The following is a 24,399-nucleotide window of genomic DNA, read 5'->3' as shown; positions in this document are numbered from 1 at the left end:
CGGGGCGATGAAATTGGTTGAATTACTACGTTGTTCAGGGATTATTCTTGTTATTTTAGGTGAGCAGTAAAATAAAAAATATTTTTTATAAATATATATATTTTTAAAGTCCTCCTTGAAAATGTACTTTTCTTATTTTAGCAAACTTGTAAGGAGATAATGTCATGTTGTGAGTATTTAGCCACTAGGTGGCAGTAATGACAGGAAGTGTTTAGTTTTTTTTCTACAACCAACGAATGAGTCAACTTGATTTTCGTAGATCTACAAATGATGTGGCGCTTGTCTTACCGTTTACCCAAGTAACATAACGCGTTAGAGATCGGTCAAATCCTTGAGCGTGTGCGGAAGACCTGTCCGGGCAACTAGTGCCTGAATCCGGTAGCAGCGACGTGTAATACTAGGGAAAATGGCAGATAGGAAAAATAACAATGTCCCCAGCACCAGCGCGAATCTGCTGTTCAGCGGCGCTCCGGAGTTCAATTTCAACCTGCCTTTCATGCCGGTGAGCCAGGACACCGGCCCTGCGGTGTTGTCAGGAGGTGAGACGAAACTAGCTATCAGCAGAAAGTCCCAGCAGGCTAAGCTAACAAGCTAACCGGTCATTAATGGTTCAATAAGCAGAGACAAACCTGTTGGACTTCTGTCGAACGGCGCCTTGTCGTGTTATTAACGTTTTAAGAGTTCCACGCTCCTCGGTGTTTTAGGTTTATCTTTATGTATAAGCATTGTTTATTTAGCTGTTTACAATAACAAAGTTAAAAACAAATGTAATGGCTTGATTACAACACAGCTGTTCTCGATTCAACGCCGCGTGTCCGGATCCGGGTCACGTGGGCAGTAGTTCGAGCAGGGAAGCCCAGACACTGCCCCCCCCCCCCCCCATCCAATCCAGCGGGGATCCCGAGCATGCCCACCCACCCGACAGGTGTAATCCCCCCAGCGGGACCCGGGTCTGCCTCTGGGTCTGCCTCTGGGTCTTGTCCCGGATGGACACGCCCGGGACACGTCCCTCGGAAGGCGCCCGGGGAGCATCCGGACCAGATGCCTGGACCACCTCGGCCGGTTCCGCTCGATGCGGAGCTTCTCCCGGATGTTTTGAAACGTGCATCGAGCGGTTTTAAACTTGGTCCTCGCAAACAGCTGATAAATCGACGACGCCATCAAACCAAATGTTGAATGTTTCTCCCTCCAGATGTTCTTTCAGTCTTTCCCTGGCGGGTTCGCCGTCTTCCCGTCTTCCCGTCTAACCGCTCTGCTCTTTCCTTCTGGCAGACGATTCCACTGACGTTGGAGAAGAAGACAGCTTTTTAGGTCAGATCTCTGGGAACGGGCCGGCGCCTTCAATGTTCAACTACTTCTCCAACCCCGTAACCAGTAGCGACCCGTTCGCGTCCATCGGCCAGCCGCCAGCCCTGCCGGCAGCGCCGCCCGCAGCCGGCCCGCCTACGTTTCCCAGCAGCGTCGCCACGGCTCCCGCCTCGCAGGTGAACGCCGCTCCTCCAGCGTTTGGCAGTGCGCTTTACCAGAACCCCCTCGGCCGTCGCACTCCTCCACCCGCCGCCGTGGCCCCGCCTCCTCCCCAGGCGCAGCCGCAGACCCACAACCCGTACCGACACACCCCCACCAGCAGCAGGGCGAGCCCTTACATCCCAGCGCCAGAGATGCTGCCGTCGACACACACGCCTCAGCAGAACCCCTACTGCCTCGGCGCCGCCCCCCCGCAGGTGCCGCCGATGTCGGGACCCACGTTCACAAAGGTCGGCGCCCGCTAAATGTCCGACACTTCGGTGGCTTAATGAAGCGTGACGTTAATGAATCGGGTTCTCGTGTCTCGTCTCCTCAGCCCCCTCCCACGCAGGTTCACGCCCCCCCACCCCCAGCCGGCACCGGTGGAGCGATGGTTCCCGCCGGGCCCGCGATGCCACACCACTACAACGTGTATGAGCCCGTCCAGCCTCACTGGTTCTACCGCAAGCAAGTGGAGTCAAAGAGGGTGTGGCTTCCCTTCAGCATCATCGACTCCCTCCAGCTGGAGGAGACCTTTAACTCGGGTATGTAACCGTGGTAACGCTATTCTGACTGGAGCGCAGCCATGAATATAGAACGTTTAAATTATTCTCAGCACGCTGACACAGCGGGTAGCGCTGTGGCCTCACAGCAAGAAGGTCACAGGTTCGAATCCAGCACGGGGCCTTACTGTGAGGAGTCTGCGTGTTCTGCCCGGGTCTTCGTGGGTTCTCTCCGGGTTCTCCAGCTTCCTCTCAGCACCAAAAACATGCGACTTAGGTCCAGGTCGTTGTTGGAAATGAGAATTGGTTCTTAATTGACTGACCTGGTTAAATAAATAATGCTAAAAAAAAATGCAACCTTTTTTACTTTGTCTGTTTTGTTTCTTTGCGTGGAAAAACAGATGGACGGCAGGATGCATTTACCATGAACAGAGAAAACTTTAGCTCATTTGTCAATGGATGGCTCAGCGTCTCCACCTGGTGGTGGAACCAGGAAGTGCAGAAGTGTATCCTAAGACGGGGAGAAGGACGCTGAGGGAACTGCCAGGGTTAGAGGTCGGCCTGGGAGAAGATGCGTGATGTGATTTGTAACTGAGCTGCAAAGCATTGACGGAAAACGCCGACAGTATATATTTTCAAAATAAGTAAACTTTTCTTGAAATATTAGTTTCTTCTTATCAATAATTTCCCTCTAAATCAGGTATAAATTGCTGAAAAGCTCTCGTCATCGTTTCAGCATTCGTAGTTCTTTTCTTGTTGCCATCCCTGATGATGGAAACACAACGAATGTCCTCGTATTTGGTTCGGCGTTTACTGTGTGTTTATTTAAGATAAAAGTTTTTATGTTTTATTTAAATGCATTTTCCTCCACGCCATTTTGGACCGATCGTCACGGTGAATGTGTGTCCTTGCAGTTCAGCCGGACCCTGAAAATGTGATTGTTCGAACTGACGGAGGCCGCTACGACGTGCAGCTCTACGATCGCGTCCGGACCGCCGTCTACTGGGAGGAGGAGCCTACGGAGGTGCGGCGCTGCACTTGGTTCTACAAAGGGGACGCAGACAGTCGCTTCATTCCTTACTCGGAGGAGTTCAGCGACAAGCTGGAGGTTCGTGCCGCTCTGACCGGAGAGAACGCGTCTTGACGCTTCCGCGTCGGTTCCTGCGCTGTGAAACGTTCTGCGTCGCGTCTCTAACTCCAGACCGAATACAAGAAAGCCGTGTCTACGAACCAGTGGCACCGCCGGCTGGAGTTCTCGTCGGGGGAGACCATCGTCATGCACAACCCGAAGGTGAGCGCTCGCCTCCTCCGCGTCGAGCGATGGACGCCGTTACGATGGCGATCCCACACGGTGTGTTCCGTTTGACTCCGCAGGTGATCGTGCAGTTTCAGCCGCCCTCGATGCCGGATGAGTGGGGCGCGACTCAGGAAGGCCAGACCCGGCCCAGAGTGGTCAAGAGGGGGGTCGACGATGACCATGATGAAGTGCCTGATGGTAGTCGACGTCTCTGCTGTATAGAACGCAGCTATTCAAACACATGATCCAGATAGAAATGAGAGTAACGATCGTCGATCCGCTGTACCTACGGGGGGGGGGGGGGGGGGGTCTGTCCACATCTTCTCGAAGGCCTCTGGTGTGCTTTGACGTGGCTCTAAAGCTGTTTGCTTGTTTATGCCGCCGTTTGTCCGTCTGTTAGCAACGTAGCTCAAAAAGGTTGCAGCGGGATCTCGACGAAAGTTTCAGGATGTGTTGGGAATGTCACCAGGAAAGAGAATCTGATCCTGATCCTGGATTCTGGATCACTTTGACATTTACGTTGGGATCTGTTCCTCAATCTCTTGGTCGATTACTTCTTGATTACAATGCTTATGGAACGACGACCTCTTATCTCGCCTCCGAATTTCATCCGGATCGGATCCGGATTGCAGGTATTATCAAGATCTTTGGAAAAATGTGGGGTACAATTGCATTTTCGGCCTACATTGCATTAAATATTAGAGACAGACATTTCTAACAAGCGTCGTCTTCTAGCTGAGTCGATTCCACATCGGAGCAGCTCGACGGATTAGTTCTATCTCTAAATCCTGAGGAGACAGACCCAGTTGAAATCGGGGTAGATTTTCACACTTCGGACCCTTTCAATAATGTCTCTCTAGCTCCACAAAGGAGGTTCAGTTTCTGGAGACACTGTGGGTTTAGTGGTGGACAAACGGATTTGTTGCGTCTTCAAAAGCTCTGGATCGAGATCCAGAAGAATCCACCATCACTGAAAGCGTGCTTTCAGTGAATAACGTCTAAGATAATAATGCTACCAATGTGAATCCGGTTGCTAAAGGTTTGTTTATATTGTTAATGAATCTGAAAATATAAAGAAAATAAATGTAGGGCCGTTATATTTTGTTTAAATCACAATATAAGGAGCTGAGCTGAGCAGTCTGAGCTTTCCGAGTGCTTTTCTAGTTTTTGTAAACTGAGATTTTAAGTGTGTGTGTGTGTGTGTGGGGGGGGGGCGTTCAGTGCCCTTTGCTGGTTGGGATTATTAAGGTGAGCTAAGTCATTAATTTCAATAGAGAAGCTGCCAGCAGTTATAATCTTTGTAGTACGGGAAATAAGATCGGATGTAACTGGGACTATATTTTAATCTGTGGTTGTTAATATAATGTATATTTATCATTAGCTACATGCTGCGGCGTGTTGCCGTCGGCGACAGCAGACCGTGAGGATTAAAGTACAGTTCCGTTCTCCGTTTTCAGGTGAACTCCCGAAGGTGGACCATCTGGTCTTCATGGTTCATGGAATCGGTCCCGTTTGTGACCTGAGGTTTCGGAGCATGGTTGAGTGCGGTGAGCGTCGTACAGTCGGGCTCTCCACGGCGATGCTATTTATTCAGTATTTATCTCCTCGATCTCTCAGTGGACGATTTCCGCAGCGTGTCTCTGAAGCTGCTGCACAGTCACTTCGGGCGGACGCTGGACGAGCACTCGATCAGCAGGGTGGAGTTCCTCCCGGTCCGGTGGCACACGGCCCTGCACGGGGACACCACCGGCGTGGACAGGTAGTTCAACCGATGAGAGTGCATAAAGTCTAATACCCATCTGGGTACGATGCGAGATGCAGACGTGTATTCAGTTCTTTCGTTTGTCATAGTTGTTTTGTTTAACGTAAGAATTAAGCCAATCGGTGTTGTTCGTTTCCCTTTAGAATCAAGGCGAGCTGCAGCTGGCGCCATTATTTCATGTAGCGCAGTCCGTTTATGTTCTAATAATAACAGCGGGTCTGAACAGGCCGTTTGTCAGAAGATAAAACTTTCAGTCTCTTCATAGTGCTTATTAACAATAATAAGAAAAAAAAGTGAGAATCACCAGAATTGTAACTAAATGGACTTAAAAATGGCCGAATCTCTTTCTTTTTCCTTTCTAGGCGGATAAAGAAGATAACCTTGCCCAGCACTGGCCGTTTACGCCACTTTGCGAATGAGACTCTCCTAGATGTGCTTTTCTACAACAGCCCCACTTACTGCCAGACCATCATGGACACGGTTGCCCTGGAGATCAACAGGCTTTACGTCCTGTTCTCGAAGCGGAACCCAGACTACAGAGGAGCCACGTCCGTCTGCGGACACAGCTTGGGTACGAGTTCTGCCCCTGAGCGGCTGCGCCGCCGGCTGCGCCGCCGGCTGCGCCCTGCTGTGACGGCTCTCCTTCCGTTCCATCAGGTTCCCTGATCCTCTTTGACTTGCTGTCAAACCAGACGAAGGGCGGTCCAGCGTTGTCCCCGTCAGACACACCCGCCCCGAATGGAGACGCCAAACAGGTCAGAACAATGTCCCGCTGCTGAAAAAATAATAATGATCCGTTAATACACAGACGTGAAGACTGATCCCAGACTAAACGAAGTGGCAACTAACAGTCATTTCTATTCCACATAAGGTGGCCGCGCCGGCTCTGCACCACCCAGCTGTGGAAGAGGAGCCCAAAGAAGACGGGGAGGAGTTCGAGGCTCTTTCCGCTGTGCTGGAACATCTGGGCCTGTCCGAGTACCAGAGCACTTTTGACGATGAGGCGATTGATATTGAATCTTTCGTAAGACGCATAAACCGGTCGATTCATAGAGAGGCTTTTCGTCTTATTCTCACGTGAGGTGAGACTCGGTCCTTCTTTCAGCTCATGTGCACGACGGAGGACCTGAAAGAGATGGGCATCCCACTGGGCCCCCGCAAAAAGATCGCCAGGTTCGTCAAGGAACGAGTGCATGAGCGGGTGAGTGCGTTAGAGGTGGACCTGGATCCGGCAGCCGGGCTAGCCTGGCTAGGATCTGTTTCAGCGGAGCGGCACTTTGGATCTCGCCTCGGTAAATTATGATGCAGCCTCAGCGAGGTGCCCAAACCTTTTCAAGTCTTCCTTTGTCTAATGTTTGCAGGTTGAGCATCAGGCAGCTGATCAGTCGGGGGTCAAAGAGGTCAGTCAAAGTGCTCCTCCTCCTCCACCGGCAGCCCAAGTTCCTCCTGGTCCCTTGAAGAGCCTCCCAGCTGGCAACGCCGTCTCCTCCATCCACGTCAACTACAATTACTTTGAAGTCGGCACCGGGCAGGTAGGCGCGGCTGACGGCTGACGGCGACGCGCTCGGGCGTGTCATTTCCTAACCGCTATTACATCGCTGTCCTGCAGGTGTCGGTTGTCTACCACAATCTGGACTTTGAGCCGGTGAATTTCTTTGCCCTGGGTTCTCCCATCGGGATGTTCCTGACAGTCAGGGGACTGGAGAAGATCGAGGAGTCCTACCAGCTGCCCACATGCAAGGGGTTCTTCAACATTTACCATCCGGTATGAGGCTTGGTCCGCGTTAGCCAGATATAAAAGCACTTTAATTATAAATCTGTAAACACGATTTTAGTGTGTTTCATTCAGCCACACTTAAATTCTTAAAAGGAGTTCATCACATTTCTAATGCTTAAGTTCAAACTTGGGGGCCCAAACCAGCTACATTTATAAGAAACAAAAGGGATACAAACTGGACAGCAGGAGAGCTGATTGGCTCCTCGCGATGGCTTCATCACGGATCCCCCCCTCCCCCCTTTCAGCTGGACCCAGTGGCATACAGGATTGAGCCCATGATACTCCCGGACTTGGACTTGAAGCCGGTTCTGATTCCACATCACAAAGGAAGGAAGAGGCTTCATCTCGGTACGCCGCTCACCGAAGTCTTGCTCGCACAACCACAAACAGCCGGATGATTTGTGCTCTCGCTCGCTCGCGTTTGTGTTTCAGAGCTGAAGGAGAGTCTGACCAGGATGGGCTCTGACCTGAAGCAGGGCTTCATCAGCTCCCTGAGGACGGCGTGGCAAACGCTGAACGACTTTGCCCGAGCGCACACCGCATCGGCCCAGCTTCAGGCTGAGCTGGCCATCGTAGCCAATCAGATTGAAGAGCAGGAGAAGCAGGCGGAGGAGGGTGAGCTCTGACCCCCCCCCCCGTAAATCGTGCTGGGCAAAAGGCTGTTTTCATAGAAGAAAACAACCGTTAATCTGACCACAATCTGCAGATACGGTCAGATTAATGTTCTCGGTGATGACCCATACAGGCAGATAAATATTCCTTGCACAGTCCCACCAGGGAGCCGTCTGATTGGCTCTAGATTTATTCTGCGGGTCAATGACCTCTAACTTTCAGCCAATGTCAGGAACCCTCTGAGTGAGGGCGTGGCCCCCAGATATTGATTTGGATTTTCCCCCTCTTTGCTCACCTCTAGCGAACTTACTCTGCCTAGAAAGCCTGCACAGTGCGTTTTCTGTTTTTTTTATATCGCTTTGTCACAGAGCACAAGATCCCAGAGCTCCCAGAGTTGCCGAAAGAAGAGGAGCCTCAGGTGAAAGTGGGGATGCTGAATGGAGGGAATCGCATCGACTACGTCCTGCAGGAGAAGCCCATCGAGAGTTTCAACGAGTACCTGTTCGCCTTCCAGAGTCATCTCTGCTACTGGTACAGTTAAAGCTCGACGCTCTGGCCTGCCATTGGTCAACGGAAACGATCCAGTCAAACACGCAGGATTTATAGACCTGTCTAGGTGGCCGAAGGGTTAGCGTAGCAGGAGCCATTCATTAAAATCTGTGGCGTTGCAGGTGTGCAGGTGTGCAGCTCGCATTCTGGTTCTTAGAAAGGTTCTCAGAAGTCGGTTCGATCATTAGAAAGCCTGCTTAACTTTTACCCAGCAAAACACTTGATCCCGTTTCCTCCCCTGTTCCGGGACGCGGAGTAGAATTTCAGTCCTTTTTCAAACGCTTTTTTCAAACTGTTGTAAAACGATGACCCCGACGAAGGCTGCGAGCTGAAATGTGTCCGTCTGTCCGTCGGGTTTGTTGCTGGACATGTTTGCCTGTTCTGTGGATCTTTTATTTTACCCAATCGACTTCGTATCAATGCTTCTGTTATCTTCGTAGGGAGTCTGAAGACACGGCTCTGCTGCTTCTCAAAGAGATCTACAAGTCCAAAGGGATCCACCCGGAGCCGGTCGCACATTAAAACGATGAAGTACACGAAATGAAAATGCCTGTTATGTATTCCCTACGTCTGAGTGAGCGTGAGAGATGGGCGGTGTCTTTCTGTTCTGCTTTTTTTTCTTTTAAGTTTAGGTTCTTGCTACTTCCTTGCGTAGCCGTTACTGGCTATGCATCTCGTTCTGTTCAGGAGCCGGAGCCTGTGTTCTCACATGGCTTCCAGTATTTTGAGCTCCCTGGGGGGGTCTAGCAAGCTCTGTCCCTGTTCTGTGTGGGGGTCTAGCCAGCTCCGCCCCTGGTCTCTGTGGGGGTCTAGCCAGCTCCGTCCCTGGTCTCTGTGGGGGTCTAGCCAGCTCCGTCCCTGGTCTCTGTGGGGGTCTAGCCAGCTCCGTCCCTGGTCTCTGTGGGGGTCTAGCCAGCTCCGTCCCTGGTCTCTGTGGGGGTCTAGCCAGCTCCGTCCCTGGTCTCTGTGGGGGTCTAGCCAGCTCCGTCCCTGGTCTCTGTGGGGGTCTAGCCAGCTCCGTCCCTGGTCTATGTAGCGATAACGTCATGGCAGATTCTATTCCCCGTGTGCATTAGGGCTTCACTAGCGGCCCGTGACGTAGCGTTTCGTTGTAAGTGCAAACGGCCGTGCGTACATATTCTCGTTGGGTGTGTGATGTACTCCCTACGCATGTGTGTGTGAGGGTTGATGTTTTTTCTGTTCCGTTTATTTCCAGTCACCAGAAGATCTTCCAGTCCTGCGGCCGTTCAGCCTCATTCACCGGTTCCCGTTCTCCTACATACCATTTCTTTAGCATATTCTACAGAAGCTCTCTCTCCCTCTCTCTCTCTCTACCTCCCTCTCTCTCCACCCTCCTCTTGGTGAGTTCACTGCCTCTAGGTTAGAACTTCCTCGTTAGGTTAAATGTATTTATTAGTCCATGTCCTTGGGGTAGTAAGACGGAGGCCTCTACCTAAACACAAAAGGTATTTGTTACTCTGGGGTGTTTCTTCTGCTCTTTTATTTTCTGTTGTACTTCATTGTATGCGAATGATTAATACCATTGTATTATTCAATTTGTCTTAAATTAAGAGGCAAACAAATGAGCTTCATGGCAGGTTTGATGACTTTTATAGTATAAATTATAGAACTGGTCCAGTTTTCCTTAAAACTATTCTTCAAAGCTGATTGCAGAAATAAAATAGGCAGTTAATCCAACTGTAAGTCTCAGTTCACGGTCATAAAGTGAAAATAAAATGTGTCCTTGCACAGTTTCTGGCTGAATTGCTGCGTGTCGCTGAGCGGAAGATGCAGAACTTCTGCTGGGAACCGCGTCTTACGAGAAGCCATGATTGCAGTAGAAACTGTTAACAATACGCAAGCCCATACACAAAGTATTAGAAAACTATTTACAAGACCGACAGTCCAGCATTAGGGATCAGTGCTGCGAGGGATTTTCACTGGGCATCATTCTGGCTCCTATATTGAACTGATCGCTTACATCGCCAGCCAAGGACGAGCGTCCAAACACAAAGGTCCCGCTCTGACCACTCCTATAAATTATACACAACCTTTCTGTACATTCATGCGTCTACAGCTGCGGCAAAATGAGCTCCATGTAAACATGTCTTTGCCGTCTTTTGTCCAACGCCAGCATCTTACAGTCGTGGCATCAGAATGCCGCCGGCTGCGCGGAGGCCAGCTCAGTTTCCGGTTTTGCCGTGACTCTTGAAGGCCTGCTTGCGTAGATGAGCCTCGATCTCCTCACGGAACACCAGCATGCCCAGGTGGGAGTGAGAGGCCTCGTTCATGGCTTTGGACTGGATGCACATGCGGTACTGCTCTGGGGTCAGCTCGTCGGCACACCGCTTCTCGTGCCACAGGTGGAAGAGACTGGACACTGGTGTCCGAATCACTATCAGGTCACTCCGGAGATACTTCCTGTAGAGGTGGACATCCTCCACGCCCCAGCCTTTCACTTCGAGATCGAAGCCGCCTGGGGAATAAAAATCGGTTGCGTTGTAAAACGGGAAGTCGCAGTGGGAAGAAACCCCTTCATCCGTTCTTACCGATATTTAGGAAATCTGAGCGATACTGACACGTCATTCCAAAGCCAAAATCTCTCCAGAATCCAGTATCTTTTTTGTGAATCTAGAAAAAAAAGAAGCAAATATTGAATTACAATTATAGAAAGCCTTTATTGTCATTGCATAGTGGATATACAATGAGATTAGGAATTAATTTAAAGGACAGCCATGAGCTGTTCCCATTCATCTGCTGAAGGTTCAATCGGAGTTGAAAATGTGAACGAACGAGACGGTTCAGAAGCCAACCAGTACAGTAGTCCCTCGATAGAACGCGGTTCATCCTCCGCGACCTCGCTGCTTTGCAGACTTTTTTAATGCAATTTTGCATGTTTTTTTCTGCACTTGAACGCGCATTGTACGTGTTCTGCGTCCTGATTGGCTAAGGGACTGTACTGTGCCACTGTCAATCAATCTCCTTGCGTCTCTTGTACAGTACGGAATGCGCTCAACTAGCCAAATTGACATCAGCAGTGTGACTCTGAAGTAGAGTACTGTATACTGTACACAGTGTATGTATACAGTATTTGCACGAACCACAAAGCCGACGAAACAAAGGCGCCTGCGGTCGCATCCAAAAGGCAGAGGAAGACGCTAACCATCGCACAAAAAGTTGTACTTCTGGACATGCTAAAGGAAGGTAAAAGTTACGTGGCTGTAGGGCGCCATTGCGAAATAAACGAGTCTTCGGTCCGTTACATAAAAAAGGAGGAAGATAACACAAGGAAGACAGCAGCAATGTGTTTTAACAAGGAAGCAAAAAGGGTTGTAACTGCCCGCAACAAGAACATCGTGAGGACGGAGTCTGCTTTAGCTTTGTGGATCAGTGACTGCAGGAAAAAGAACATTATGCTGGACCAACATCATCCGTACAAAAGCTTCAAAGCGGAACAGCGGAGCGGCGCAAGGACGAAGAGGCGCGGTCGGGGGGGGACTGTGAAATACGCACGAGACGCTATTAATAACTTCTTATGTGTTCAACCTCGTAGGTTGATCACTAAAATTAAATTTGTTATTTCTAAAAGCTATCATATTTATTAATAGGAAAACATTTATTGTACAGTATATTTTTATTCCTCAAACAAATGTTTAGTTCTGAAAACAGGTTTTGATTCTATAATACTGAAACAATCTATGCAGATTAATGCCTGACTGTTAAAAGTGTATAAAGTGTGTGGTGAGGGGTTTTACAGCCTTAAAATATATATGTACATGTATAATAATTGTAAAAAAGATTTTTTTAGAACGTAACCCCCGCGGAAAATGAGGGACTACTGTATACAACTCGAGTCCGTCCTCCGCAGCACACGCTCTGAGAAGCTCAGTGGTTTTCCATGATTAGGGACGACATCTAAACAGACCTGGACTACAACATAAGCTCCTCCCACTCACCAGTTGGAGTTCAATGGCAGGAGCCAGCTCTAAATTTCCATATACTATGGCAGGATTGTACAGACTGAACACCACTGGATAGAAGACTCTTTTTTCTATAAAAGAAAGAGTACATAAAGTTAAAGGTACAGCTGACATATATATATATATATGTCAGTATATATGACCAATAACAGTAGAAATGTACTGGGAGTGGCGTGGAGGCGACAGGAGTTAAGGAACTCATGAGTAAAACGAACGTCAACATCACAAAAGAACATCAACACGTCGCCTTTCTTCCAGGCGTGGGCTCCAATGTCCAGACCGCGCCCTCGCGAAAACTCCTCGTCCACTGGCATCAGAGTGAAATTGGAGAAGCTCTCCTCCCTGGGAAAACAACAAATGCAGGAGATTTAAAATCCACCTGTAAAACGAGAACAGGAAATGTCAATAGCGGTTTGTTTCCTCAATGAAATGACAGACCTTGACATTTTTTCCAAAGAAGACTTAACCTCCTGCAGACCTTCCTGCCCAAAATAGACCACGGTCAGATGGACGCGTCTGTCCCGCCGAATGCACACCTCCCTGAAAAGAGGATTTTATTCATTGAAAGTGTTAGACAATTACAACAAAAAAAATAAAAGACACTGGAGGTGAACAATGCATACCTGAAGCTTTTTAAAAACTGCAGGAATGTTTCCACCCTGCCTGCCAGCGGCACGATGATGTTGATAATCATTCCCATCATCTCTACCGACGTGCTCCTGACTTTCATTAAGGGCCCAAAGGGCCTGAAGAGCGTGACATGGCGGAAGCTGCTGGAATCCTCTTTGGCAAAGAAGAGCTCGTAAAGTGTCCCTTTGTCTCGCTCGGTCCTGTACAGTCCTGAGAGACAAGAATATAAAAAAACAAGACTTTGCGCTGAGCAAACACATTTGAGACGGCCGTCGTCCTTGTGTGGTCCGTCTGTCTGTCCCACCTTCAGCAAAGTGATCCTCTGTGTAGGTTTGTCTCTGCATCGGCACGTCTTCCTCCACACCGTCCTCCTCGTCGGGGTTGTTGATGATGTCCAGCGCAGCCTCCAGGACCTCCACCAGCTCATCCCTGCGGTCCTTGCGGACAGGTCTCTCCTCCGGGTGGCGCGTCAGCCCCATCTCCAGCTGATACACCTTGGATGAGGTGAAACTCTCAAACGGGATCAGGGCATACTCGCTGGCGTAGCGTGCCCCCGCATTGACCTCGGCCTTGCGGATTTGAGAATGAAGATACTCCAGCAAGTCTCCTGGCTCTTGGTCCTTCGTTTCGGCCACGCCCTGCGCACCGGGAAGCTCCTGCTTGTCCTGCAATAGCTTCAGCTTCTCGCTCATTTCCTGGAGCTCTTGCTTGAGCTGGGCGATCTGGTGCTTGAGACTGGTGGCACGATTAAGGTGGCGTTCCTCCTGTTCCTGCAGGAGGGCCTGGTAGTACTCCTTCCCATAGCCCTCCCCCGCTTGGCCAGGTAGAACCGGGTTGATGTCTGCTGCAGGGTTGCACTCATGAAGGTATGCAAACAGCAGAAGCACCAGCAATAGAAGGAAGCTTAGAAAGAGCCAACGGAGCCGGCTCTGGAACGTCAACCCCCGCCTGGTCGGCATACTCGCGTAAAAGCTATTCCTGTCGAGTCTACATTTCTTTTCCTCTCACATTTGCATTTAGTTTAAATTTAATGAAGCACGTTTGTCATTTCACTCTGCAGGTGTCATTCCTCGGCCCAAAATGATCCGTGTCTTCATGCATCGGCCCGTTACAAATCGATGCGATGATCATCTAGGGGACAACCACAGACAGACACAAAAAGACAAAACACCATTTCACTGATCATATATATATCAAGCCAGGTAATGAGCAAAAGCCGTTTCTGTCTATCTTCAAGAGATCAAAGGGATTTAGCTACACCCGCAGCAGCTAGCACTCAGCAAAGCAACAGCAGTGACCAACTGCTGGCAGACATAAGGTAGAAGCAAGCTAACCATGACCCACTTCCTGTTTGACGGATTACCTTTCAAAATAAAAGACAATTCTTCAAAATCTGGTGACCAAGAGGAATTTTTGCAGTAAACCAGGAAACAAATATGAGGCGACCGCATCCTTCTGAGAAATTGATATTCTGTCCTGATTGGGAAATCACATAGGTAGGTAGAAAGGAATCAATCTAATCTATCGATCTAATTTATCCATCTAGCTCAGGGGGGGTAATTATTATTTCCATGGGGCCACATGAGAAACAGGAAATATTCTGGAGGGCCGGGCCAAAAGGCTGAACTCCATTCCTGCATTATATTAATTGTACTTTTTAGGCAGTAAATAGTATCGTTATGACAAGCTTGTAAGAATGTTATAATTAAGCAATTAACAATTGAGGTGGCCTTACAAGAAAGTGTATTTATTCAATTACATTTCTCAAAACAATGGTAAAATAAATGTGAACGTTTTACCATTTGTGACTCGTATTAGTGAACATTTTCACTCACATTCACTCTAAAACACATTTTGAGTTTAATATACTGGAAAGGTATATTATAAAGGTATATATAAATGTTCTCAGCATCCTAAAGACTTCACAATATTGTCTTTGAGCTCATTAGGAAAGATACATCATAGTAAACTGTCACTGAATGCAGCTTTAGTCCATGCATGAGGGAAAATTAGAAAATGTGTTCCAATTAACCTTACACGGGCCGGTCAGAGTCAACCAAAGGGCCACATGCGGCCCTGGGGCCGTACAATGCCCAGGTCTGCTCTAGCTGATGAGATCTGTGTTGTGGACAGACATGTGTGTCTGGCACGAAATCTAAATAGTTTGTTTTTTCTTAATTATCGCTCTCTCTCCCACTACATACCAGGAGCAAATGTCTCTCCAGGTCAAACTAGAATCAAGCAGCACTCAGATTGTAAAGCAACGGAAGTTTTTCAAGCGTAACGCGAACATTCCTCACCTGCTGGCTTTTAATAACAACCAGCGAAAACAAGTTGGACAGCCGGAAAGTCCTGTTCTCATGTATAAAAAGAAAAAACAATTGGTGATTCTTAAATTACTTTTGTTGCTCAACAGTGAACATTTGCATTTCTGTCCTGAACACTGCACTTTTCTGGCTAATGGTACAGACCCCTCTTTCACTTGTGGGTCAAAATGGAAAATAAATCCTCCAGTTTATTGTTAACTTGCAAAAACGCAAACTTAACACACCTCGTACAAACGTTTCAGAAGGACAAATGAATTTTAATATTTGGAACTAATAACCAGAGTAAAGAGAAAAAGGGGAAAGCGCTACACAAACATACCTGACCCGTTGTCCTCTCTGTTCGACTCCAGTGCAAGTTCAAGAGACCCGAACGCCGCCAGACCTGTGGAATCAAGAAATGCCTTTAACGGAGCCGTCTGACCAAGGGAAGAGGCCGGAAGAGTTCTCAGAGAGCAACGTAATCATGCAACGATCTATAGGAGTCCAAGAGCTAGGAGAGGACTCATCGGCATCTATTGGTATAGGCAGGATCACAACGCCCCTTATTAGGCTCCACCCACCCATCCATCAACAAAGGGAGCAAACTTTACTGGGAGAGTTCAGCCTACCAAAACCTACTCCAGGTGCACGTCCACGACCTGGACGACATTCCAGAACTGATGAGACCGTGAATTCTGCTCTCCAGCAGAAACATCCTGGAGGAGAATATCTGGACATCCGTTTCTGACCAACCTAACTACCCACCTTCCTTCCTACCTACCTACCCACCTTCCTACCTAACTACCCACCTTCCTTCCTACCTACCTACCCACCTTTCTTCCTACCTTCCTACCCACCTTCCTTCCTACCTACCTACCCACCTTCCTACCTAACTACCCACCTTCCTTCCTACCTAACTACCCACCTTCCTTCCCACCTAACTACCCACCTTCCTTCCTACCTACCTACCCACCTTCCCTCCTACCTACCTACCCACCCACCCAGGTTTTACATCAGGTTTGATGTAAAGTATAATGCCAAGAAGAGTGCCGTCATGGTCTGCAGAACCAGAGAGGATAAGGGTTTGGACTTCCCAAACTTTTATCTGTCAGGGCAAGTGCTGTCTGTCTGCAGCAGAACTAAATATCTGGGCCACATCATCAACGACCAGCTGGGAGATGATGATGACATCATCAACGACCAGCTGGGAGATGATGATGATGATGATGATGATGATGACATGTATAGACAGCGGCGGATGCTGTATGCGCAGGCCAACATGCTGAAGAAGAAATTTAGTTTTTGCTCTGAAGCGGTCAAAGTCACCCTCTTCAGGGCCTTTTGTACGCCACTCTATACCGCCCCCTTGTGGATCAAGTACAAACAGGCCAGCATGCAGAAGTTGAGGGTGGCATACAATGGCTGCATGAGGATACTTCTCAGGAAGCCCAGATGGTCCAGCGCCAGTGAGATGTTCTGTGGTGTCGGGGTTAACACCCTTAATGCTCAGCTGAGGCACCTGCATGCAGGTTTATATGTCGGCTGCATGACTCAGGGAATGACATCATCAGAACACTGACTCAGCCAAGCCTAAGTGCTGTGAAGTTTAACTCAGGTATTTGGTGTCATTGGTACCTGATGTTATTATAGGATTACTGTGTTTACTGTGTAAACGTTGTAAATGTTAAGTGTGCTTTTTAATTGGACCATTGTGTCTGCAATAAAGATTTGATTGATTGATCGATTGTCCTTTGTACTTTTGCACCTTTACTGTCTTTGCACCGAGCAGAGCCTGCTTAACTTCATTGCGTCACCGTGTGGAATGACAACAAAGTGCTATTCTACTCTCCTCTATTCTACTCTCTTCTACTCTATTCTATTTTACTCTATTCTACCTTCCTACTCTACTCTATTCTACTCTCTTCTACTCTACTCTCCTCTACTCTACTCTCCTCTATTCTACTCTCCTCTACTCTCCTCTATTCTACTCTCCTCTATTCTACTCTCTTCTACTCTCTTCTACTCTATTCTATTTTACTCTATTCTACCTTCCTACTCTACTCTATTCTACTCTCTTCTACTCTACTCTCCTCTATTCTACTCTCCTCTATTCTACTCTCCTCTATTCTACTCTCTTCTACTCTCTTCTACTCTACGCAAACACAAGTCAGTCGCGACGCTTCGGCGCCACATTCCAGCTCCCTGTTTGCGGCTACTCTTCATCGAATGCGCCGTTTAATCCGAGTCCGACATCACGCTCCGCTTGCGTCCGGAAGCTAACACCATTTTATCCTCCGTTGCCCCTCCTCCGTTGCGGAAGGCAAACAGTTACTTGGAAAAACAACAACCGGTCTTCCAAAGCGCTGCGCAGCTCGCTCGGAGACGTCCGGAGCCGTGAACGTCATTTGACGTCTTCCCGAGAGTCCACTGACTAAACACCGGCAGAGCGAGTAAAACCAGCGCTTACCGGTTTCCACGGCGGCTCATTCCGTCGCAAGGCGGCTTGTTTTGTAGCATGCCACGGAGCAGACGAGAGGAGTGGGTCTGGGTCCTGGTCTACTTCCGGGCCAAAACCGACCAATCAGAGCGTCGGAACGTACGCGCGTCGCCTTCAGGGTCCGCTCAAGGACGCGCGCGACGACGCGGCGTTCACGCAGACCGTGATTTTCTCCTTTCAAATGTTGCGTCTCAAACAAAACCAAAGGCTAACTTTTACAAATAGTAATCTTGCACGTGCACATCGAGGTGTGTTAATATTGATAAATGTAGCACTTTATTTTCCATTTTTAATAGGGTTTATTTCATTCAAGAATTTAGAGTACACTTTAATTACTGAGCGCATAACTATCAATAATTACAAATCCACTCCGCAACTCATCAGATTTCAACTCCCTTAATGATCAATGATGACTGGATTTGTATTCGACTATACTGTATCTTGATCTTACTGTCATGTTTTAAACAGTAATAAAACGGAGGTTCTCCTCATTGGCACCAAATCCACTCTATCCAAATCAGACAGCTTCTCCCTAACAATTGATAACTCCTCCGTCTCACCCCTCCCTCAGGTTAAGAGTCTGGGCGTCATCCTTGACAGCACGTTATCTTTCCAATCGCACATCAATAGCATCAACCGGACTGCCTATTTCCATCTTCGGAAGATCAATCGTCTGCGCCCCTCCCTCACCCCCCCCCCCACACTACTGCCATTCTTGTCCACAGTCTTGTCACCTCCCTGTCTGGACTATTGTAATTTTCTTCTCTCTGGCCTCCCTCACAAATCCCTCCATAAACTTCCACTAGTCCAGAATTCAGCTGCTCGTATCATCACCGGAACCCCTTTCAGCCATCACATCACTCCTGTCCTCCAACAACTTCACTGGCTTCCTATCCAGTTTAAAATCCTTCTGCTAACCTTCAAGACCACCCACAACATCGCCCCTCGATATCTGTCCGACCTTCTTTGTGTCCCCACTCCTTCCTGCACCCTGAGATCCTCTTCCTCCATACACCTGTTTGTCCCCTCCGCCCATCTGATCACGGTGGGGAGCAGAGCATTCAAGCCGCTCTGCATGCTCCCCGTCTTTGGAACTCATTACCTCCCCAACTCCGAAACATTGATTCTTTCCACCATTTCAGAGCACAACTCAAAACACATCTGTTTAAAACTGCATACTCTATATGATGCCAACTGTTAATTTTTTTATTTTTATTTCTCATTACCATATCACTATCTTAATTTATTTCCGTTAAATTTATTTTGAAGTTACTATTTTATTTTATATTCTGTTGCATTCTTATTTTAGATATGTTATTCTTGACATGTGTTGTACGTTGTCCTTGAGTGCCGAGAAAGGCGCCTTTTAAATAAAATGTATTATTATTATTATTATTATGTTTTGTCAATTATATTCACACCAGAAATGAAATGAAATGCTTTTTATTAATCATCATCTGCCGACACACACAATGAAATCGCGTTTTCACCCTCGACAAATGTCCACCCAAGCGGGACCAGCTCTGTGTTGCTCTGCTCTTTTTTTGCTCTTTTCTTCTAGTTGTCAGTGTGCTGAAATGGAATGGAATGCCTTTATTGTCATTGTCATGACGACAGAATAAGAACATGACATCAAGTGCAGCGCGACAACGAAACAAGATCGATGATGCGCACCCAAATATGTACGTCAGCATTTGATTTATAATTTAACATGATTAAAATTAGCAATATAATAGCCTGTGAGATACGTAAATATCTCCACATAATTTTAACAATTATTATTTTACATTTATTGTGGCGTATAAATCAAAATTAATCCAAACGCCACGGTGGGCTAAGTCAAAGGGGTTAAAACATTAAAGACGCACACGCAGCTCGCAGAGAGAACAGGTTGAGGACTCACTTTGGCGGTTGTAATGGTTGGCAGTAAATACCTCATTGCGCCAGTGCAATCTGTTGTTGTTTCCGTCACATCTATCCTGCATATCCTGCGTTTATGATCATGCGGTCAACAAAAAGTTTCTCCCCACGCTCACCCCACCAGCAAAACAAGGCCACACACACTGACACCGCACAGGTGAGCGCACACATTGGTTCTTACATTCTGGCCCCCTAATTATTGAGTGATAATAATTACCCATCACCATTAACTTATAGGATAAAGAAAAAACATATACCAAGGGCACAAAGTCCCCTCCCTGAGCTGCCACCTTATCGTGGTGGAGGGGGTTGAGTGTCCCAATGATTCTAGGAGCTTAGTTGTCGGGGGCTATATGCCCCTGGTAGGGTCACCCATGGCAAACAGGTCCTAGGGGAGGGACCAGACAAAGGGTGGCTCGAAAAACCCTTATGATGAACACAATAAATGGTCCTGGGCTTCCCTCGCCCGGACGCGGGTCACCGGGGCCCCCTCCTGGAGCCAGGCCTGGGGGCGGGGCACGATGGCGAGCGCCTGGTGGCCGGGTCTTCACCCATGGAGCCCGGTCGGGCATAGCCCGAAGAAGCAACGTGGGACCTTCTTCCCGTGGGCTCACCACCCATTGGAGGGACCAGAGGGGTCGAGTGCAATGTGAGCTGGGTGGCAGCCGAAGGCGGGGACCTTGGCGGTCCGACCCTCGGCTCCAGAAACTAGCTCTAGGGACGTGGAACGTCACCTCTCTGGCGGGGAAGGAGCCTGAGCTGGTGTGCGAGGTTGAGAAGTTCCGACTGGATATAGATGGCCTCACCTCGACACACAGCAAGGGCTCCGGAACCACTCTTCTTGAGAGGGGTTGGACTCTTTTCCACTCTGGAGTTGCCACTGCTGAGAGGCGCCGGGCAGGGGTGGGAATACTTATTGCCCCCCGGCTCAGTGCCTGTATGTTGGAGTTTACTCCAATAAACGAGAGGGTAGCCTCCCTCCGCCTTCGGGTGGGGGGACGGATCCTGACTGTCGTTTGTGCCTATGGTCCAAACAGCAGTTCAGAGTATCCGCCCTTTTTGGAGTCCTTGGAGGGGGTACTGGAGAGTGGTCCTTCTGGGGATTCCCTCGTTCTGTTGGGGGACTTCAACGCCCATGTTGGCAATGACAGTGAGACCTGGAGGGGTGTGATTGGGAGGAATGGCCCCCCTGATCGGAATCCGAGTGGTGTTTTGTTATTGGACTTCTGTGCTTGTCACAGATTGTCCATAACAAACACCATGTTCAAGCATAAGGGTGTCCATACGTGCACTTGGCACCAGGACACCCTAGGCCGCAGTTCGATGATCGACTTCGTCCATCTTTATAAGAAGGGGGACCGGAGGGTGTGTTCCAACTACAGAGGGATCACACTCCTCAGCCTCCCCGGTAAGGTCTATTCAGGGGTACTGGAGAGGAGGGTCCGCCGGATAGTCAAACCTCGGATTCAGGAGGAGCAATGTGGTTTTCGTCCTGGCCGTGGAACTGTGGACCAGCTCTACACCCTCGGCAGGGTCCTTGAGGGTGCATGGGAGTTTGCCCAACAAGTCCACATGTGTTTTGTGGATTTCGAGAAGGCATTCGACCGTGTCCCTCGGGGAGTTCTGTGGGGGGTGCTCCGGGAGTATGGGGTGTCGGACCCCCTCATACGGGGTGTCCGCTCCCTATATGACCGGTGCCAGAGCTTGGTCCGCATTGCCGGCAATAAGTCGGACCTATTTCCAGTGCGGGTTGGACTCCGCCAGGGCTGCCCTTTGTCACCGATTCTGTTCATAACCTTTATGGACAGAATTTCTAGGTGCAGCCAGGGCATTGAGGGGGTTCGGTTTGGTGACCTCAGGATTGGGTCGCTGCTTTTTCAGATGATGTGATCCTGTTGGCTTCATCAGGCCGTGCCCTCCAGCTCTCACTGGATCGGTTCGCAGCCGCATGTGAAGTGGCCGGGATGAGAATCAGCACCTCCAAATCTGAGGCCATGGTTCTCAGCCGGAAAAGGGTAGAGTGCACCCTCCAGGTCGTGGAGGAGATCCTGCCCCAAGTGGAGGAGTTCAAGTACCTCGGGGTCTTGTTCACGAGTGAGGGAAGAATGGAGCGAGAGATCGACAGATGGATTGGTGCAGCGTCTGCAGTGATGCGGACCCTGCACAGATCCGTCATGGTGAAGAGAGAGCTGAGTCGAAAGGCGAAGCTCTCGATTTACCGGTCGATCTTCGTTCCTACCCTCACCTATGGCCACGAGCTTTGGGTAGTGACCGAAAGAACGAGATCCCGGGTACAAGCGGCTGAAATGAGCTTCCTCCGTAGGGTGGCTGGGCTCTCCCTTAGAGATAGGGTGAGAAGCTCAGTCATCCGGGAGGAGCTCGGAGTAGAGCCGCTGCTCCTCCGCGTTGAGAGGGGCCAGATGAGGTGACTTGGACACCTATTTAGGATGCCTCCTGAACGCCTCCCTGGTGAGGTGTTCAGGGCACGTCCCACCGGGAGGAGACCACGGGGAAGACCCAGGACACGCTGGAGAGACTATGTCTCTCAGCTGGCCTGGGAACGCCTCGGGATCCCCCCGGAAGAGCTAGAGGAAGTGGCCGGGGAGAGGGAAGTCTGGGTTTCTCTGCTTAGGCTGCTGCCCCCGCAACCCGGCCCCGGATAAGCGGAAGACAATGGATGGATGGATGGACAAAGTGACCCATAATAAGGCTGTCAGAGTCCAGTCAATAGAAATGTCCATACGGCATCCAGAACTCTTCCTGTAATCCATGAAGTACGTGGTGCCATTTATCCACAAGTATTATGACGTCCTCGGGAACGAAGTCCCTTTGAGCACCGTTCCATTTCTGTCGCTCTTGTAATCCCCTCTGAGTGGACCATTCACCGTCAATCCCAGGATGGTCCTAGTAGCGTAAGGGCCTCCATTCACTCCACGGACCACCTCCCAGGGCTCCAGCGCCTGAGGTACGTTGGTGCCAATAAGCAGATCAACATCCGCTTTGACCTCTGCAGGTCGTACGTGCCTCAGATGTGGCCAGCGTTGGAGGTCTTTTTCTTGCGGAAAATTTCCCCGGTGCACAGGTATGATCTTCTGTGTGAAGATCTCAGGCAAATCACAACAGTGGTTGGATTCCAGGTCGGCTACTTCCAAATCCATCAACATGTTGCTGTCCACAACTCCCTCTTGCCCCATTGTTTTGAGGAGAATCTCGGTCTTCCTTCCGGGGAGGTTAAGCCGGTTCATGAGACGTTCAGTGCAAAACAAAGCAGTACTTCCCGGATCCAAGAACGCATAAGTGACCAGAGTCTCATGTCCTCTCTTGCTCTTCACCTGCACAGGCAGTATACAGTATATGCGCAGTCCTGTTTGCCGGCCCCAGTTAAGCCACTGGACTGAACAGACACCCCGGCACCTACTCTGGCCCCTTTGTAGCCACCATTAGTCTGCGTAGAACTTGTTTGCATTGGTTTGGACTGGACATGCAACAATGTGGGGTGTTTCAGATTGCATATTTCACACGTCAAACGTTTTCTGCAATCTCTGCTCATGTGCCCAATGCACAGACAGCCAAAACACATCCTGTTTCTCTTCAAAAGAGACATCTTTTCTTCTTGCGGCCTTTTATCCAGCTGAACGCAAACATCCAAATTATGTCCAGCACCACAATACAAGCACGCCCTTTCAGGTAAGTTCTTTTCTCTTCTGTTCACAGACTCCACTCTCCTTTCAACAGGTGCTACAGTGATGGCAAAACTACTACCTCGAGGGTTTGTATCAGGATCCAGTTTCTGCCGGTCCACCCCAGATCAATCCCTGAGCTTTTTGCCCAGGTCCTCGATTCGAGCCACCACACGGTCCCCCAAAGCACCGAAGAGCACTTTTAGCTCCATGGTCAATTTATCCAGAACTTTGAAAGCCGCCGTCTTGGAGACTTTCCGGTACACCAGCGCAACTCCCGTTCCAATTAGCAGATGCCCCCTCACCAATAAAGCCAAACAGCCAAATATCTTCCACATCCTCTACAGATAGGATCGTGAGACAAACCACTCTCTATTTCTCCCAGGGGTCCATGGTGTAGCCTGCTGCGTGGGTCCCGTCTGGACAGGTGGGCTCCCCCGGAGTCCCATGCTTGGGTGAAAAAATGTGATCAATTGCACTAAGTGACCAGTTAATAAATTCCATGATTTAGTAAACCAGAGCTCAGCACGCAGCGGGTCCTGGAAAGCAGACAGACGAGACGAGACAAAGAATGCAAGCTGGGACGAAAGGAGCAGAGAGGGAAAAAAAGAACGTCTGCTCTCATCAAAGACCGGAAGAATAACCAAAAGCAGTGAAAACAAACAATACAGTCCTCTGCAGAGATGATTGCTACACAACAACACATCACACACACATTGATATCTCAGTGAGACATGTTGGTGCATGGGTTAGACCAGTGGTGGGCAAACTTTTTGACTCGCGGGCCACATTAGGTTCTAAAATTTGACAGAGGGGCCGGACCAAGAACAGATGGGATGGATGGAGTATTTGTGTGAGCTAATATAAATGACAAATGAAAGCTATTGCATAAAAGGATTTGGCCTTTTACAGGTAGCATTACAGGGAAAAGGGAAAATGAATGAGGTTTAATTATAATACAATTTTATTTAATGATATAATTTGGACAAGTTTGGCGGGCTGGATTAAAAAGACCAACGGGCCGCATATGGCCCCCGGGCCTGGGTTTGCCCATGCCTGGGTTAGACTGACTCCAATGTCATTATAAGTAGTTCTGACTAAATAGTGTTGAAAGGACAAAAAAAGAAGAAGCTATAATAATGTTCTCACAAATCAAGATCTAGGTGACCAACTCAAAAAAAGGATTATGAATAATAGTGGATGGTTGCAGCGCAGGGGCGGACTGGGACTGAAACGCAGCGCTGGAGTCTGAGCCTCTGGCTCTTTTGTTTAAAGGTCCCATATGATGAAAAACACACTTTTCCCATGTTTCTACATTATTCCGGTGATTTTGGGTCCTTATCAACCCAAAAACAGCAAAACAAACCATCCAGTCAACCC

General features: G+C 48.9%; 2 protein-coding genes across 3 annotated transcripts; one reads left to right on the top strand and one right to left on the bottom strand.

Annotated features, from left to right (window-relative positions):
* Positions 1–406: 406 nt before the first annotated feature.
* Positions 407–9,362, top strand: sec23ip (SEC23 interacting protein). Its single transcript, XM_068740933.1, has 19 exons — positions 407–539; positions 1,273–1,757; positions 1,844–2,051; positions 2,924–3,117; positions 3,211–3,300; positions 3,384–3,504; positions 4,764–4,853; positions 4,924–5,065; positions 5,431–5,639; positions 5,726–5,823; positions 5,940–6,092; positions 6,174–6,269; positions 6,430–6,600; positions 6,678–6,833; positions 7,091–7,193; positions 7,278–7,460; positions 7,826–7,988; positions 8,447–8,537; positions 9,223–9,362. The coding sequence occupies exons 1-18, from the start codon at positions 407–409 to the stop codon at positions 8,526–8,528; spliced, it is 2,877 nt and encodes a 958-aa protein (XP_068597034.1). The 3' UTR covers positions 8,529–8,537; positions 9,223–9,362.
* Positions 9,363–9,388: 26 nt separating this feature from the next.
* Positions 9,389–17,440, bottom strand: csgalnact2 (chondroitin sulfate N-acetylgalactosaminyltransferase 2). 2 transcript variants are annotated; one of them, XM_068740934.1, is made up of 9 exons: positions 17,390–17,440; positions 15,263–15,325; positions 12,921–13,747; positions 12,610–12,826; positions 12,425–12,526; positions 12,150–12,328; positions 11,963–12,057; positions 10,556–10,637; positions 9,389–10,482 (listed from the first exon to the last, which is right to left on the bottom strand). In XM_068740934.1, the coding sequence occupies exons 3-9, from the start codon at positions 13,573–13,575 to the stop codon at positions 10,190–10,192; spliced, it is 1,623 nt and encodes a 540-aa protein (XP_068597035.1). In that variant the 5' UTR covers positions 13,576–13,747; positions 15,263–15,325; positions 17,390–17,440; the 3' UTR covers positions 9,389–10,189. The 2 variants fall into 2 exon arrangements, with proteins under 2 accessions (XP_068597035.1, XP_068597036.1); XM_068740935.1 differs by lacking the exon at positions 17,390–17,440 and having other exon boundaries at positions 15,263–15,380.
* Between the last annotated feature and the right edge of the window lie 6,959 nt (positions 17,441–24,399).

The sequence above is a fragment of the Brachionichthys hirsutus genome, chromosome 7 (genome assembly GCF_040956055.1).
Source record: "Brachionichthys hirsutus isolate HB-005 chromosome 7, CSIRO-AGI_Bhir_v1, whole genome shotgun sequence".
NCBI classification, from domain to species: Eukaryota; Metazoa; Chordata; class Actinopteri; order Lophiiformes; family Brachionichthyidae; genus Brachionichthys; species Brachionichthys hirsutus.
Note: the sequence above shows the minus strand (reverse complement) of the source record. Positions and strands in the feature narration are given on the sequence as shown.